The sequence below is a fragment of the Apteryx rowi genome, unplaced genomic scaffold (genome assembly GCF_003343035.1).
Source record: "Apteryx rowi isolate R43461 unplaced genomic scaffold, aptRow1 scaffold_234, whole genome shotgun sequence".
NCBI classification, from domain to species: domain Eukaryota; kingdom Metazoa; phylum Chordata; class Aves; order Apterygiformes; family Apterygidae; genus Apteryx; species Apteryx rowi.
This window is the reverse complement of record NW_020448686.1, coordinates 392,326-411,043: the sequence shown is the minus strand read 5'-3', so window position 1 is coordinate 411,043 and position 18,718 is coordinate 392,326. Positions and strand designations below refer to the sequence as shown.

General features: G+C 36.2%; 1 protein-coding gene across 1 annotated transcript in view; it reads left to right on the top strand.

Annotated features, from left to right (window-relative positions):
- The first annotated feature begins 652 nt into the window (after positions 1 to 652).
- The window catches only part of LOC112966142 (ubiquitin-conjugating enzyme E2 E2), a 211,171-nt gene continuing 193,105 nt past the window's right edge, over positions 653 to 18,718 (top strand). Inside the window, exons 1-2 of the mRNA XM_026065940.1 lie at positions 653 to 828; positions 9,305 to 9,355. Coding sequence (XP_025921725.1) covers positions 653 to 828; positions 9,305 to 9,355 — 227 coding nt within the window. The remainder of the gene's footprint in view (positions 829 to 9,304; positions 9,356 to 18,718) is intronic.

Below are 18,718 nucleotides of genomic sequence, written 5' to 3'. Positions count from 1 at the left end.
ATTAGAATAGTTAGAGAAGTCATGACAGCTGTAACAGTGTGTTTGTAATTCTTCATTTGTCRGCATATTATTTCTTCCTTCATTTTAAGTAATATAATAAATGAAAATCACTAACTAGTATCAGAAGTGTGCAAAAAATGCATCAGCTTGACTTATGAAATATACTGAAATGTCTTGTAGCTGGTGTTCTCTGATATCTTTGTTGCCTGATGTCTCTTGGACAGAATTCATTGGAAGAAAATTTCCTTATATCCTCTACCAATGTGTTTACCATCCTAGAGGTGTGCCATTTTAGTAAATACAACCAGTTCTGTGTTAGTGCCTTTTGGTTCTATGAATGTTTCCATCAAGCATGCCAAATAAGATATGGATTTTGTAAAGTGGAAACCCACACTATAGGCTTGGAAAGAGCCCATAGCTTTATTTCATATGGGATAACAGAGAGTCTTAAGATAGTAATAGATCTCAGTTTTTAACAAACTATGTTAGATTTGAACTGATGGCATAGTGATGAGATTGTTAGATATCTCATTTCTATGAGACACAAATCTTTTGCTTTGTTTCCTTAGGATATATAAAAATACTATCAGGTAGTTTCTTCTGAAAAAGCTTTAACTTTTGTTGTTTGTTTTTGTTTAGTGCAGCATCTGCCATGTCTACGGAGGGGCAGAGAGTTGATGATAGTCCAAGCACTAGTGGAGGCAGCTCTGATGGAGATCAGCGTGAAGGTGTTCAGCAGGAACAAGAAAGGGAGCAAGTTCAACCCAAGAAAAAAGAGGGCAAAATATCAAGCAAAACAGCTGCTAAACTGTCAACTAGTGCTAAAAGGTACGGTGTTCTTTCCGGCTGCTTCTTTCCCTCTCTTCTTTTTCAACTGGCCATCAGATGTGTGTATTGATTTACTATATTCATTTTCTTATTATTTTATTACAACACGGTTATGTCAGTGTAATAGTCTTTTGAGGCTAGTCACAATAATGAGACCTGTGTACTTTTTTCCGTTCTTTGACAGATTGGCTCTTTCACATGGTTTTAATAGTAGCTTGCATGATAAAAGCTGACATTTTTTTTTATTGCTAGTAAAACTCAGACAGTTTTGTAGCCATATAAAATATATCTCTGTATGTTTATGTATGACTGATGTTGAAACTTGTCAGTGTAACTTACAGTTAATTAACCATAAACATCTCAGACAGTTCAGTAACTCAGCATGTTGGGAGACTACTGTAGTACCTATTGCTATATGTAAAGTACTGCATTTCTTTTTCGCAGAAGGTTAAGTCAGAAATATTTGAGTGAACAACAAATATATGTTGGTTTCATTACTTTAGACTGTGGTCTGTTTTAATACCCATTTCCATTTCTTCCCTTCTCTTTTCTGCTGGAGAGAAAAGGTAGATTTGGAGAAAAGCTATTTAAATTATTCTATACTATCGTGTCAATCTCCAGATAATGATTGTCATGCTTGGACTGGACAGATGGAGCAGATATGTTAGTGTTGCTCTATCAGTACAGACAGTCGTATTACTCTAGGCAGCAGAATTTAAATGCTATTATAGTGGATGTAGTTAAAACATACTTTTAAAAGAATCTGACCAGAGCCCATTTCTGCAGACTGTCCTGATGCAGAAGTCCTAGATCCTGATTTTTCTCTAATTTAAGTCAGTGTAAACTACAAGAGAAACCACTGGAGTTGTGCGAGTATGTCGTTATGATAAAGGAGAAGGATTAAGGCCTTATTGCCATAATTTATAACATATGCACATGGTAGAAGGCCGTAAATACCAATATAAGTATGCATGTGTACATCTTTTCAAGATTAAATTTTTTATCTTGGCTTAATACTACCATTTACTTTTTTTTTTTTTTTTTCTATCCTGAACTCTCTTCCATCTTTCCAGTGAGGTGTCATCATGCTTTTCTTTTGTCATAGACACCTTCCTTATAACTTGCCTTTGTAAGCCCTTTTTTCTCTCTCTTTTTTTTTTTTTTTTCCTTTCTTCCCCAGTAACATGCTTTCTCAAGAACCATACCTACTATGACACTATTAGGAGACTGCCTAGTCATATCAGTTACAGGATGGCCAGCAGAGCTTGCCAATATTTCTTTTTATGACTAAAAAGAAAAAAAACACCTTCATACCATGAAGTTGTTCAYGTAGTCCTTGTAGCCGTTATTGTTTCTGGCCTTGTTCTCTTTCCTCTGCTTCCTGATATATGCGTATTTTAGTATTAGGAATATTGAACTAGACAGGATTTCTAAGGTCATCAAATCCCATTTTTAACATCTTTGTAAAAGAGTCCATGTATTGTGAACTTTGTACAATGTCTAACATAATGATGCCACAATTCTGGCAAGGGCCTGTGGACACTATCCTATTAAAAAATTAATAATAATATGTCAGAAATTAGTCTATTAATCTTAGCTTTGTGTCTTCAAAGCTTAGAGCTTTTATCAACATGCATTTTGCAGTGATAAAATTACTTAAGCCTTTTAAAGTTTAATCATATCTGCTTATGGTTCTGCTGAAACTGATTATGCCAGTTGCTGACAACAGTACGTTTCTCAGACTAAAGCAAGAGTGTACGTGCAKGTACTAATATTACATAAAAGGCTTTGATTATGCATTTTAAAAGTTGAGATGACTTAAAAATATTATAAGAGTTCTGTAGATACGTACACTATAAATAATATTTTTGAAAAATGTATTTTTAGGAGCACTGGTTGTCATAGTGCTATTCATAGAAGAATCGCAGTAATATATTTTTTTACATTCCATCTAAACCCAGTATTCAGTAGTTAGAATTAGGATGACATTTTTATAAACATTCTTAATCCGACTAGGTTTTTATTATAGTTGATTTTGTTTTTTAGTGTTTTATTATTATTTTTAATTAGAAGGAATAATGCCTCAAGAAAGAAAAATTTGAAATTAAAGTAGAGGATAAAAAGGAGGGGAGTAATATCAAAGAAGGAAAAATGTAATGTATTATCACATATTGAGGATTATGTGTCTATGAAGATATTTTTATAGAGTTTTTTTTCTGTAATGCTTCTTGTTCATTACAAATGAAAGCTGTTGCAGGAATAAGGCTATAGCCCTTCAATAGGAATGTTGTTGACCAGGTTAAAAAATAATCTTTTTAATTGAAACAAATTGAAATAATTCAGCTGTTCTTAGTGAAAAACCTGAGTATATACTTAGCAAATTTTTCATCTGTTAACTTTTGAATTCTGTGGTTTCATATGGCATTACTCTAAAATCCCAATAATCTCCACTTAGCAAAGACAAGTGTTTCACTGTGCAATTGCTTCTAACAACTCTGTTATAGTTAAAGAAGTCAGCTCTACTAAAATAGGTAACAACACAGTGTACTATATTTGAGGCTTTGGTCAAGATGCCTTAATTTATGTTTAGAACAGATAATGCTAGTAAGTTCATGTAGCACTGGAGCTAAATCTTTCTTTGGGCATTCAGACTGAAGATTTGATTCTAATCTGAGTTTGGTTGCCATGTTGTCACAACTGAAATCCCTTTTCATGCGTATGGAATTGTAGTCATAGTATTTTTGGGTTACATTAAGCTGCATAGTGGATATCTTGGATTAGAATTAAGATTTGTACATTTGTAGTTGGAATACCTTTGTTCTGTTTTTTATTTGTATGTTTATATAGTCAATTAGTAAGATTTACTTTTAAAGAATTTTCATTAATACTAGTTTTTATCAAATCAGGATTTAACAGTGCACTTACTTTTGCTTGGGTGAARGTACACTGCTACTGTATCTTATTTATATCTTCAGTGGTGTATGTACTACTTCTGCAGTTTAATGCTTTGCAAAATGATTTGATTATGGAGGATATATGAAGACACTTGAATTCATATGTGAGTAAGTAGCAGTGATTTTTCTTTTAAAATAGAGGGTTTTTTTCTGTTAGCATTGTTGCAGGTAGCATCAAGAAGGCAGAATGCCTTTGCATGCAGTTCCTCTGCGCTAATACTTCTAGGGCTAGCTGCTTTACAGGTGTAATAGCTTACAGCATATGTCATACAGTGTACCAGTCCTTCAGTTTTCCTCACCCAGAGGGCATCACCTTAAATAGCAACCTTTCTTACCTAACATGTCAAGATTGAGAAACTCGCTGCATATCACAATTACAGTTCAGACATGGAATTGAATTGCTGTCCTTGAAAACAGCAGGTATCTTGTTACCTTTTAAGTAGCAAATCTTAGCATGACCTTTGAATTGAGAGAAGTGTAACCATTCTTGGCTAGCATAGGAGCTGAACAAATAAATGTATTTTTTTGCTGGGCTCCTGAAGTTGGTAGTTTAAAATCTGTCAACCTTTGTGTCCAGTCCTGGCATTTTTTTTGTCTTGTGTCTGCACTCAATTGTAAATTTTAAAAATTTAGTCTCTTCTTTTTTTCATTGAATGAAATTATAACCTAAGGAATAGCAACTTAGTAGTGGGTTCAATTTGTTAGAAATTCAATAATATAAAAATGAGGTATTATGATTTTTTTTTTTTCCTCTCAGAGGAGGTTATCACAGCACTATTTTCACAGAATCTGGGAATGATATTTAGCATGTTGAATATGACAGAAAAAATATGGACTGTTTTTTTCTTTTAAAAAAATCCTTGTCATTTATATGTGCATCTAATATTAAAGGAGGAGTATTTATCTTCCTTCAGCATGAATCTAACCATCTTTAGATCAATTTCCTGCTCAGTCACAGTCTATGTAAGGTTGAAATATATACCAGTGATTGTGTTTCTTAGTATTTAATAAATAACATATTCTTCAGTCTGGATTATTGGTTCACCTAACTTTTAGGGGTAAAGAAGCATGTGTTTTAGAAAAGTAGACATGGTAAAATTTGCTTATTGTCAAAGAGTACTTTTTTGTTTCTTTTCCTATTGGTTATACTGGAAAATCCTCTAACATGTTCTGTTCTCCCTTAGCTTTAGGGAACTTTAGCTGTTTCATGAAGAAGCAACAGACAGTACCCCTAGGCTTGGAACAGTAGTAAACATGTGCCTGTGCAAATTAATAATGTTTGAAATCCACAATGTACTTTCGTGCTTCAGAATTTAGGGATAGATTAACCTTTCCACTTTTACTAGAAGGCAAGTATGTTTGTTCATTCCCATTAGTTAAATGGAGTGAGGGAGGGAGGGAGAGGGGGAGAGAGAGAGGTCAAATGACTTCTCTAAGACTAAACAAAGAGCTTCAGACCTGACATTGCAAATTAAATGTCCTGTGTGTACAGCCCAGGGCTTTGATTACTAGAGAATATTTCTCCCTCCCCTCTCTGCCCAATAATATAGTAACATACTAAGCCAGCRTATCATTAGTTTAAGTATTAAATGGATATAAAAAGTTTTAAATGAGAGCAAATGCTCTCTGGTATAACTAAAAGTGGCTGTACTGAGCCAGAAAATCCAAGGAGAGAGATCCAGAAAGGACCCTACGAAAAATGTTTTGTTGCCAGAGGCCATGTATTCTTCTCACGGTGAACGCTCTGTGGTCAATGAAGGAAATGAGGCACATCCTCTCCSGTGCCAGATTCTGAGGGCAGCTCAATGGAGATGCAGAACAAGCACCACGGCAGTGGAATAACTCGTTCAAACAAAGGCTAACTTGCACACTGGAAGTCTCTATCAATGCAAGGCTCTCTGGGATATTATTTGATGATTTAATTGTAACTTTGAATGCTGTGACATGTGAGCAAGCTATTGCATGTCATCTGCTCTACAGAAACTGTTTCTGAATGTGCTCTCAGCATGAATACAAGGTAAATTAAAGCAGCTTACCTCTTAATGAAAGAGGAGTAAGGTGTATATATTACTTTTAGTTTGGGTTGCCACAGAGCAGGAGAATGAACATGGACAGCTTACTGAGGAGCAATTGATTGACAATGTTATATTAATATGTTGTAGCTTGTTTGTATAAAAATAATCATGAATGAAACATCTGTATCTTGGATGCTTGCAAGAGCAATTAGGACTTTTGAAAATAAATACAAAGTAACATTTGATAATTTTTATCGCTTAAAGCAGCAAGATGTTCTGCTCTTCTGTCTACTCAGTCAGAAGAAAAGCTAAATCTATGACCATTTTAATGCTCTTGGCATTGTAAATTAGAAATTTCAGGTTGAACTAGAACAGAGGCAGAAAATGGAAGAACTCTGCACCTTTTCGATCCTGAAAAGGAAAGGGAGGGGGTTAGGATTTAGGAAGAAGAAAGGAAGGTTTTTGATCTAGGACTTAAGCTACAGTTGTTATCAATCCATTCTTGATGTCTCTCAGACTCATTGTAATGTAATGAAATATTAACTGCTGTTATTATTATATTTAGAGCTTAAAGCAAAGGAGTAATCCCTGACTCTATAGAATTTCAGTGTCATCATTCTGTAACTTTCCAAGAAGCGAAAAAAGCAAACTAACCCATAAACCATGAAAYTGGAGGAGATTCCATGCTACTTAGGGTTTCTGTGATTTGAATTTGTGATAGTATAAATTTTAAAATCAGAGTATAACTTTGTCAAGGGCAGAAGAAATATTTTAAGCATCTCCCACACTCTAAAATCTTCTCCTTTTTAAAAGATACAAATTATTAGGATTGTTTAAATGGAGTAATTTTTTAAAGGACCATAATGTTTGGTATGCTTAGACTTCACTAATCATATTTTCCCTTTTAAAAAATATGATGGATTTTTCAGTGTTACTACAATGAGTTTTTGCAAATATTGATTAAGCAGCATGCACTTACCATTGTACAAGAAAGAAATAATGTTTATTGGGGCAATTCTACTTACTGGAGATGTAAATATTTCAATGAATAAAATAAGCAAATAAACATTAAATTTCTACCCTTCTGTAGGAATCACTAGTATGCATATATAGGGTTGGGGTGGATAGAGGTTGGAAGAAAAGATAAAGTGTCTGAAAGATTGTTTTCTATCTTTTCAGCCATATCAGTTGGACTAATAAAAGATTATTACCTCTCTCTAAAAATTCTTTTCCATGTATGCCCTAATTATTTCAGAATAAAAATGATATAAAGGAATGGAGTTTATAGTTTGGGCCGGTTCCTGTTCTACCTTTGGTTCATTTATTCATTGTAGCCATAAAATCAACTTGTAGTGGCATAGGGGGAATTTTGATAATGGTTTTGAGATTCTTTAGTGGGTAAGATTGTATTTGGATCTTAACATTATATAGAAATTTAGAGTAAACTGCTCATTTTTGTTATATGTGCCGATACACCTGAATGTTTATTTTGATATACCAGTTTCTGTGCCTGTATCTACATGCAAAATGGGTGGCAGTCTTTTTTAGCAATGTATGCGTGTGCCTCAGGCCAGGCCTGAGCTCTTGGGCTATGACTTCAGCATCTGACCCAGGAATTCAAGCTCTCTTATGATGCAGGTTTTCTTTCATAGTGTAGGGAATAAAAGGAATAGTAATCTGCTCCCACACATGGAATCTTGTGCGGGAGAAGGGGAGAGGAGAAAATATTGAGGATATGTTAAATTGTTTTTCTTTTCTCCCTGCTCCCAAATGTTGTTTTTGCACTGAAGTAGCCTATAATAGGGAATGTGGCCACAATAGTCTGGCTTATGGCATCATATTCAGGCAAAACTTTGGGAATATTTCATTTGCAAACTCCTACTCTACATGTTTAAATTTCTTTGGAGGGAGAGATGCTGACTTCTGTGCAGGTGCTGGTATGAAGGAAAAGAGCCTGTATTGCCAGATGTGACAGAGGGCAGGAATTCTACGGCTTGGCAAAGGAGCATAAGCCTTGGAATATCYAAAAATACTTTAACAACTTAGAGTTCTACCTCCAGGCAGAATAACTATCGGGACGCTGGTAACAAGTGGAGCATTGCAGGGGCTATAATGGACCTGTCCAGTTTAACATCTTTATCAGTGACCTGGAGGATGTGACAGAGTGCACTCTTACCACCTTTGCAGATGACCACAGTTTTGGGGAAACAGTCTGTACATGCAAGGGCAGGGCTACCATTTAGAAGGACCTAGACAGGCTGGAAGAAGGGGTTGACAAGGACTGCCTAAAATTCAACAAATGCCAAGACCTGCACTTGGGAAGGAATAACCACTTGTAGCAATACAGACTGACTGGCTGTAGAGAGGATCTGCTGAAAAGGACGCRGAGGTCTTGGCAGACAGCAAGCTAAACATGGGCCAGCGATGTGCCCTGGCAGCAGTGAAGGCTAACTGCATCCTGAGCTGTATTAACAAGAGCGTAGTCAGTAAACAGAGGAAAGTGATTATCTCCCTTTACTCAGCACTCATTAGACCACATCTGGAATAACATATCCAGTTCTGGGGCCCTCTGTGCAAGAAAGACCTAAACTGGAGCAAGCCCAGTGGAGGGCCCCCAAGCCAGCCAGGGGACTGGGGCCCTTACCCTTAGAGGAAAGGCGGAGGGAGCTGGGTCTGGCTAGCCTGGTGGGAAAGAAGGCTTCAGGGGAGACCTAATAGCAGCCCCCCCCCCCCCCAAAAAAAAAAAAAAACCCTTTGAGGAGGTTATTGAGAAGATGGAGCCAGGTGCTTTACATCAGTGCATGGGGAGAGGATGAGAGACAACAGACATAAATTGAAACAAGAGAGGTTCTGACTGAATATAAGGAAAAACTTTTTGCCACCGGACAGTCAGGCAGTAGAAGAGGTTGCCCAGAGAGGTTGTGCAGGCTCCATCCTTGGAGATTTTCAAGACCCAACTGGATAAATCCCTGGGCAACCTGGTCTGATCTTGCAGCAGATTCTGCTTTGAGCAGGGCACTGGACTGGAGCCCTCCTGAGTCCCCTTCCACCTGAGTTACTCTGTGATTCAATGAAGTTGGGTTTTTGCCCTGACAGTATTAAGGGATGTAAGAAACTAAGCATTCTGGGGAACAAAGTGAAGAGCCTGAGGCATATGGGCAGAGGAGAAATGGAGAAGGAGGGTGTATGAAACATTTAATTATTGTGTAAGTGAGCAAAGGAGCTTAGAACCCTAGTTTAAAAAAACCTCAGGATTTATTTGGTGGCTGTTCATGGAACAACTTGTTCTAGACTGGAGGCTCGTTTTTCAGAAAGGATTTTAGAACTTGGTTTTAGTCCAACATTTTGTTGAGCAGTTACATACAACTTTATAGCATCAGCTTTCCATTGCAAATGAGAAGAATTATATTTTATTATTATTGATTGCTGTAGAAATGTTTCATAAAGTTGAAGGAAACATATTGTAAAAGAAATAGTCCTGACAATTTCTGTTTTTTTTCTCCTAAGAATTCAGAAAGAACTTGCAGAAATTACATTAGACCCTCCTCCAAACTGTAGGTAAGTTCATATGGATTTTTTTAATTTGGAATTTTTATGGAAATTACATAGAGGATTGGGGTAAATTTTAGCTATTCCTTTGCACTAATTACTTAGTAATTTTGGAATAAAAGCTGATAGATAGCATCTTTGCCTATAAACAAAGAACTGATATGATATACTTCTGGTAACAAAAGTAACGGTAAAAACAGTACTGAAATATATGATGTGTTAATAGATACAGGGTAAAAATTGATTCATCCTTCAACTTCAGGTATTAAATCAATAGCATTTTGTTTGATTCTGTAAAATGTAATCTTGGTGGCAGTTACTGGTGTGCTTGATTCCTTTTCCTTGCAAATTGTTAACATGCTGTTAATACAATGGAGAAAGAAAAATGTTAATGGGACAAACTGTTATTAATCTTCTGAATGTATTTTTGGTGATCGATTACGACATTCAGTGGAAACTTACTGAAATAGAGTATACCATCCTATATCCTTTTGAAATAATTACTTTTGTGCTTGTTGTTTTGTCAGGTGCTTGCAATGTTTTTAAAATTTGCTTTGAAACGAGTAATGACGTAGGCCTAGCAAACCTGGCTACCTTGTGGCCCAGGCCTTCCGCAGTTGTTTTCAGATGGCTGTCCCAGGATCCTGACCGACAGACATATCTGTCAGCTTGACGTATGGTCAGTGTTGGAATTGCGCCAGGGTTGTGCAGCACTGCTTAAAGGAGTCCCTGCAATAGTACCTCTCGCAGTGAGAGGTCAGACTAAATGCAGATGAATAGCTTTCATACACTTCTGCCAACTGATTTCAACTGGTGTGGTTAGTAGGATTCATTCTATTAGTGCCCTGCAAAGAAAGATTGATAGAAATAGCTGATTGCATGCAGCTTTTATAATGAATCCCAGTACATTTTGGTTTCAAGTTAACTAAGCAACTGGTAGTAAAAATGACAGTCAGCTTTATTGTTTTGGTCTCCTGACAAAAGTATGTGTGAAAAAATATTCTAACAAGATTTGATGTGGTTGTGCTGGATCTYGAGGTATAAGTCAAGTGGCTATGTACTAAAGCACTGTGTAGTGAAGTAGCCTTGCAATAATAGTGTTCAAAGAGTATTTCAGTCAATTAGGATGAACAGTTCTTTGCTAGATAAAACATTTTAATAGCTAAGCTGTTCTGTCATACTTACGATTGTGTGTGTCTTCAATCACATCAAAGCTGTTTCAAATGGCAGATCTTTACTTAGGTGTTGATGACTGATGCCTATTAGTAGATTGATTTGCTGAGATGAATATAAAACTTCAGTCTGTTGTAGGAGAATGCATAAGTCTTTGAACTGAGTGTAAAAGGCTTTGTTTTTAAAGCAGTCATTTGTTTTAGTTTTCTGAATCCTTCCCTTTGTAACAAAGCAGTTGTTTCAGTATACAAGATACTGTTACTTGCTTTTCTTTTACTAGCAAGTGTAAAGAAAGCATTGGCTGGCTTAGTGGAAAGACCCTTGGTGACTTGCAATTAAAAGAAAAACTCCAGCTCACTCTTTTTATTTTCTGAAATATTTACACTAATGAAAAAGTAGCAATAAAATGCACCGCATGATGCTGTTTTGCAGAATCAGAAAATTGCATTTAACTTCATGTGTCTGCTGCTTTAGCACAGTTCTTAAGATACAGAATTATTTCATGTTGTGATCTTGATAGATAACCATTAGTAACTTTGCTATTAGCAAATATATTTTTATAGTCAATAAGGAATCACTTCATTTAGTTTTATGCTCTGTTGACATAGCCTAAACAGTGTTTTCATTTGAACTTCATCTATTTTCTATTATAGTTAAACATTACAAAATAAATACATCAGCCAGACATGATTCTTCAGCATAATTAAGAAAGCTAAGTTGTAATATAGTATATACCTATACCTTGCCCAAAAGTATTGATACTTGTTTTCTTGTTTTTAGTGAAATTTAGATCATTCTTATAAAAGGTGCTATGTTTTGTGTAAAAATAAATCCTATTTCATCAAGATAAGTTCCTTACAAATATAGGCTGCTTGAAATGGTCGCAATCCCAGTCCACCTTCACTTTGCATCCTCTTTTATTTCAATGGGGGGTTGTATATATAAAATAAATCATGTTTAGGCAATAGGAATGTGATCAATCTCAAATGTAAATGTCACAAGATGTGGAGGAAAACTGTATAACTGTTAATACTCAAGAATACTATCTTAAGTAGTTTTTTAGGAATTTCTGATAGGCAGGATATTTAATTGAGTTGGAATTTGGGTGGAATATTGCAAAAATGTTGCAAGACTTCTAGTTAACTACAACAGGCCAAGGTTCAAGTTTGTCTCATCCGGGAAAAAAACAAAATGGAACAGTATCTGCAGTGCAGTAGCATCCCTTAATGGCCTGCTAGGCTGCAGAGTCAATACAAGTTCCAAGGGAGTTGCTGCTTCCACTTCTGCAGCAGCTGCGGTCTTGACACTTACCCCACTCACCCCCATAGAGAGAATAGGCTATATAATCTTCTTGTTTGTTTGAAAGACAGAAGAAAGTCTTGCTGACATTTAACACTTTGTAGCTGGCAGATTGTCAGTGTTGCAACTTGAAGCTTCTTTCCAAACTGTGGGAAGTTGTGTATTTCAGAGTTTCTTAACAAAAATAAAAATAAAAAAAACCCATCACACTGGGCTGTAAAAGTGTACAAGAAGCTAAGTTACCTGCTTTCCTAGGTATCATTGTATTTCATATTCTCTAGTTTGTGTTCAGAGCAATGGAAAGACTCTTATTGACTTCATAAACTTTGGATCTTTCCCCACCAGTGAGAATGTTAAGCGTCAAGAAGCCAAGTTAGGAGGTGGGTAGGAGATGAGCAGTGTAACCACTGCTATTTTCAGAGGGATGCGTGTCATAAAAAATCTGTTATACTTCACTTTTAACAGAAATAATTGGATGTTTTCTGGTATGTATTCCCCCCCTTACCTTCATGCAGAGGTTTATTTACTATCAAGGAGAGTCATGAATGCTGAGCAGGTACCTTTGTATTTTAAATATACAACATTGTGCAGTCTTAGTATGTCAGGGGACAGTATAGCTAAATTGTAGAGATACTCCACTCTTTTCTTTTTTTTCCTTCTTCCCTCTCCTGTTTATTGAAACACTAAAGCTTGATTGCTAGAAATGTTGCTGCACATAGTATAACTCTGAATACAGCCTATACCTTTTCTCAGATGTGGTAAAATCTCAACTTCAATGATCCCTTTTCATATATTGGGTTGCTGGAAAGTATGGGAATAGTCAGGAATTCCTGTAGCTAAAGAATGCCTTTTCAAACTTTTCCATGCTTTGGATTGTATCTTGTCAAAGACAATAGATTCATAGAATGCATCTCCTATTGTCAGTGTTGCATACTATTTCCCTTCTCGCTGCCAAGAGAACAACATCTCTGTGGCAACTTATACCAATTGCTTACATGGGAAAATAATATTTGGAAAGTATTTCATGTATTTTTAGCTTCTTTCACTGTGAACTTAGCAGCTGGAAACAAGGAGAGCCAACACAAAGTGAATAGCAGCTCTCTGTGGACACCACTTGGAACAACTACTCAAAATTTTCCTATTAAGTCACTGTTGTTCCCTATCTTTTTTCCATCTTACAGTGTTTCCTTTTGATTTTTGCTAGCGTATTTGTAACCATTCTTCTCTATTCTGTGTGTTTACTGCAATTCCTTTTATGTACATAAAKTTTAATTCTCTCTCCCTGTAGCAATATGGGTGATGCTTAAGGCTGAGAAACATGCTTTAAACTGTTGTGCAGCTTAGTGGATAGATTGACTGATTCCTGTTCCAAAATAATTTCAAACCCTGAATGTAGTTTTCTCTCTTCTRTTAGTTTGGAATCATTATGCTAATTCTTTGCTTCTTACACTGTTTCCAAAATAGATAAATATAAATGGCCAACACATCTAACCCTAGTATTTTGCTTGTGAAAATTTATCACGCTGAAAATATTCTTAAAGCACAGTTCTTGGGGTGATGTAGAGAAAGGTCAAATTTGATGGAAAATCCTGCAACTCTGCTTTAGGAGAGAGGACACTGTGCCTTATGGATGCCTCTTGCACTGTTAGTCATTGCATTAAATCCAGCATTCCTATTCAATATTTTTGTGGCTCTGTTTTTGCTGAAATGGTGAGACCGTGATCTTCACAACTCTAAGGGGTTATGTGAATTCTATCAATTTCAATCATTTCTCTTGTGGCCTCACTTTGTTTAAGTGTTGCCTAGTACCACTTCAGAGCTTAGGAGGTGGACGCAAGTAAGGAGTGGAGAACAGATGTTAGCACAATTGCATGGGAAGACAGGGCAGAGGGGACGAGATTGTCAGCCTTGTTGTACGATGCAGAGTGGCAGAGTTGTAGGGAACTAGAGAAGCARGCGCAGCAAGTCTCCTGCTATGCTGGGCCTACCCAAATCTCCTTCCTTCCCTCTTGCTCAGGGAACTTGTAAGATGGTCTTCCCATGTGCACACACATATGTGCTCACACACGCATGCATAGCTTTTCAATGTGAGTGAAGAGATGTCTTACTGTCCTTGGCTCATATGCTTACTACATCATTTGCCTTTGGGAAAGTTTATAAATAATTCTGGTTATATATACTTCCTTAAAATATTTGAATAAATATGAAATTATTTGGAGAAGGCAAAACTAATGTAAAAGCAATTCAATTTGGGAGCTGGAAGGATTCTTTTTAAAGCACTTTGCTCAGTTCACATTTGCTCCTTTAGCTTGCACTGAGAGTTTACTTACCTAATGATTTTGGTAACTTTAAGCACTTGCTCAATAATACTACATCCTCTCAGGTATTGACCACAGCTCATTTCACTACCTTTATATGCCTGTTGAATTATTTTAGAAGCGAATGCTCGCTGTCCTTCCTACTCTTGTCTGCAATGCACATGCTACTTGGTGAGGTGCTTCCTTCCTGTGTAACCAAAGAAGAAACTTTCAAGCAGTGTGGTCACCAAACAGTATGTCTTTATTTGCTGCTTCCCTTATTAAACTCTGGAGGCATAAAGGATGGTCTGCATCATACTAATGACTGTTGTGTCACTTGGAAGTAATATAGGAGTATGGCTGCTTCTGTAGCAGAAGCGGCAGGAAACCTTTATTTAGCTAATAGTGGTTTCACTGAAGTACGAGCTGGGTGCCAGCTTCAAGTGAAAAAATGCCCCAAGATCTAGCAGCTCATATCCTTATTTTAAAAGAAACTATCAGTGATTTTAATTGGTTTAAGTTAGGCATGTAGCTGTTTGTTGCCATAGGCACATGGCTGTGATGCACATGATGCTAATRTGTGAGCAAGATGAAAACCAGAATAAGAAATGCTTTTTTTGAATGCTTTTCCCCACAAACATTTCCAGTCTCCTTGGTATTAAATCTGGGCTCTCTTCCCCTTATATTACATCACCCACAGAGTTTAACTTCTACTTGTATAGGCTTACTTTGATCTGCTACTTTTGTAAAACCTTCTAGTGAAAGTGTGACACAGAAAACTGCTTACAACTTCTCCAGGCTAGGCCTCTTAAGAATTTACTGCAAACAGCAAAAATTAATCAAAAAGGTATGTGTAGGAACTGTGATATTAAAGCATAGAATCCTGTTGTTTTGAAATCTATGATCCATCTACATTTATTTGAGGATAAAAGAAGGAATGTAAAACCTACGTGTGCGTACATTATAACTGCTTTATTTTTTAGTTTTGATTACCTTTGTGCTTCAAATGCAGCAAGGAATATATCCCAAAAACACGCAAGTTAATGATCGCACTGGGATTATATTTTATAATAGCAGCTATACTACTATACTATATTTTATCACTTGAGTTAGCTTACCTGGTTTTTATAACTGGTTGTTATTTCAAATTTATTACCTTGAAACTTTAAAGTACCTTGGGTGAAAAGTGCCAGGTTACTACTTAATATGTAATCTTTTAATTCCTTTAGCTGTTTTTTTTGTTTGTTTGTTTTTTAAAGACTGTGCAAGACAGTGTCATTTGTGTTTTAATGTCTGAAGCATGTAATGTACTAAACATTTTTCAAGAATACATGTTTATTTTCACTGTAAAAGTGACTCTAGGCCTTTGGATGACATTGTTCACAAAGCGTCTGTCTTTTAAAATAATTCACAGATGTTTCTTTCTGTGGATCTTGCATGTGTCGATGCACTGTACACTAGAAGGTCATCTGAAACATAGCTGATGTTTCTGCAGTGATAAGGCATCTTTGAAAAAGTATGTGTGATATGAAAAATCATATGGCAGCACTGAGCTGGCTACCACCCTTGCCTTTCATAGATGGAAGATAGCAAAGACAACCAAAAATACGTATTTTGAGTGAAATGAAGTTTGAATCTCCACTTGTTTCTATTTCTGCTTGCTGTAGTGGTGTGACTTTGGGACTGATTAGATGCAGTACTCAAAAGTTTCAGGATACATCGCAGGCATCAGTGGTTAGAAACATTAGTGACTGTGATTGGGGGGATGGGTAGGGATGGAAAAAAAGCAGCRGAGACTGCTACTGGCTGCTTGGCAGAACCAGCAACTTCACTTGCTGATTATGAATTGAGGAACTCGCTGACAACACTCATTAATATCTCCCAGCATAACAATACTTTCATATTATTTCTGCCAATTTTCCCAGTTTTCAAATGATAACAGCTTCCCTCCCAGAAAGAAAAGAGAAGATAGTTCTGGGGAAGAATACGAGTGCTTACTGTGGTGAGCACTGTACTAGTGCAGACATGGAAGCCGGGGGGGATGTCAGGCCTTATCCCACAGAACAGCTGGATTAGGGGTACGAGCAGAGATTTTGCCATAAGGAGGGGTCATGATGATCACGCTTTCCTTGAAAAAGGGAAGGGTAGGAAAGTGCCCCCAAAAGAGTTTGTGATGGACATGGAAGAATCCAGGGATCCCTGGTATTTGTAGTATGTGTAAAGCTCTAGCTTAAATTGCAAGTAAGGGATTACAGCAAGGATAAAAAGAAAGAAATGCCCTGATATTTTGTGTGTAGGTCATTCTGGACAGAGGAATTTTCTTCCGCTAGCTTTGTATCCAGTTGCAACTGGTCTTTTGTAAGTCAGTCTCTTCAGAAGTATAACAAAGGCAGTCCCTAATGCTTTCTGGTCCAGAATGTTTTTCAGAATATCATCTGTAGACCCTTCTTTTGACCTCTTCTATCTATCTAAAGAAAAACTTTCCCTCCCTATCTGAATATGGTTTATAACATAGGACTAATGTTATATGTGTATGTTTTTGTAGTTTCCTCACTACAGCCCTCATGAAAATAAAACACCAAAACTAATGGTTTAGAATAAGTGTGTTAAATAAACAGCCGTTGCCTGCCAGCAAGGCAAACAAAACCGTATTGGCTGAAACTTTGCATCATTATTAGCACTTTGCAAGGAAATGTTTAAATTTGTAGGTTTTAAATTTAGTTAGCTGTTTCTATGGGGGTATTTTCCAATTTTTTTTTGCTAAATGTAGACTAGTGTTATATGTGAAAACTGCTTAAGAATCAATTTCTTCACAGAAATTTGAGAGAGCAGAGTTATTTGGAAGTGTGACCATAGAAAGTACTGTCACACTGAACAGTCACTACTGTTTCATAGTAATTGCGTAAGAAACATGCTTTTATTAGCAACTCATTACCCTTTGGTAAATTACTCATTATTGAATAAATGGGGGAAATGGAAGCTACTTTGTCAGTTGGTTAAGACTCATGGCATTACTGGTAATGAAGTATATGCTTTCTTAAATAAATGGTACAATCTCAGAAGTGTCTAATGATGTTGACTTCGGTACCCCCTCATCTCATTGGAATTTGAACTCTGAGCTTCAGTGTAATACCTTAAAATATTTCCTTTTTAAGAAAACTTCTTTAAAAAAATCTGAAAAAGTTATGTTGTTTCCTGATTAACATTGTGTATCTTTTACTCCTGCCAAAAAAAMCCTACTTTTTTTCCTCTATTCTTAGAAATCTAAAAAATTTTTCTTCTCAGTCCGAATACCTCACTTCTACAGCTTTTTAACCGCTGTTAATTTATGTGCATTATTTTTTGTTTGTTTTTTGTTTTTTGTTTTTTTTACATGAACATGACAGTTGAAGTCAATGCTGTAATTTTTCTTTTATTCTTGGTATATACTGAATGTGTAGAAATTTACAATTAGTAGCCTGAATTTAATGGAATGTTTTCCAAAATGTCCTGAAAAAAAGCTGCAGTTTAAGAATAAAGAGCCACGAACTACTAACAGAGCATGCTTACAGCATTTCTCAAACAAACTATGAAATTGATCTGGTTGCTGCTTTCTTGGTGTGCAATAAAACTTATTTATGCTGTAGTTACACATTTGCAGCTTTGTTACAAGCTTTTGGGGGTATCTAATTGGCTGCAGCTTTGAATCATATCATAACACATGCCAAATGTTGCTAATTACAATTAAGATATCTACTTGAAATAATCTTTGTTTTCATTTTCTCTGACAATTTATTTTTTTCACTTATTTACATGACTTTAATTTTTCATTTTAACAGTTCTTCCAGCACTTTAATTTATTTTTGTTTCAAAGCTGTAGAATTGGATTAAACAGGGTTTTTTAAACACTTCCATGTTGCTTGGAAAGGAGCCAGTTACTGTGTATCRGCTTAATAGAAACCATGCCTAGCAGTGCCTCACATATGGCAGCTCGTGTTTGTGTGGTAGGGCATCATGTATTTTAAATATTACCTCTTATACCATAGTCAAATTTATGCCAGAATCTGAAGTTTCCTCTGATTAACGTTAACAAAAATAGCAGAGAGCCAACTGTTTCTGTTTTTAGGGAGAAATATGTAATTAAATACATAATTTACTGTCTGTTACGCACAAAAGCCATATTTATGTGGCCTCTATTAATTTGAGATGCATACTGTGACTAGAGAAGGCTATAGGTGAATGATAATAAGCTTTCTTGATACTTTTAGCCTTTTAATACTGTAAATATTGTGGAGGCCTAGACTGTGACTCTGTAGCTAGGACTAAAATACGAGGTTTTGTGTTTAATTTAGGAGACTGAGCTATGCTTGAAGAATAGGCTATATACAATTATAGCAGTTACTCTTTGAGTAACACTTGACACAAATGACAGCTTAAAACTTAAATCTCTCAAGATTTGGTGGTTGCTTTTTTTTTTTTCATTTAGAGTCTAGTGTCACCATTTTGGAGCTTTTAAAGGTGTTTTATTGTGGATGGTCTGTATTTAGGCTTTTTAATATGTAACTCAGAGGTAACTGTTGGCTATACTGGTGCAGATTTTTCTTTTTCTTGCAAGGATTTAAAG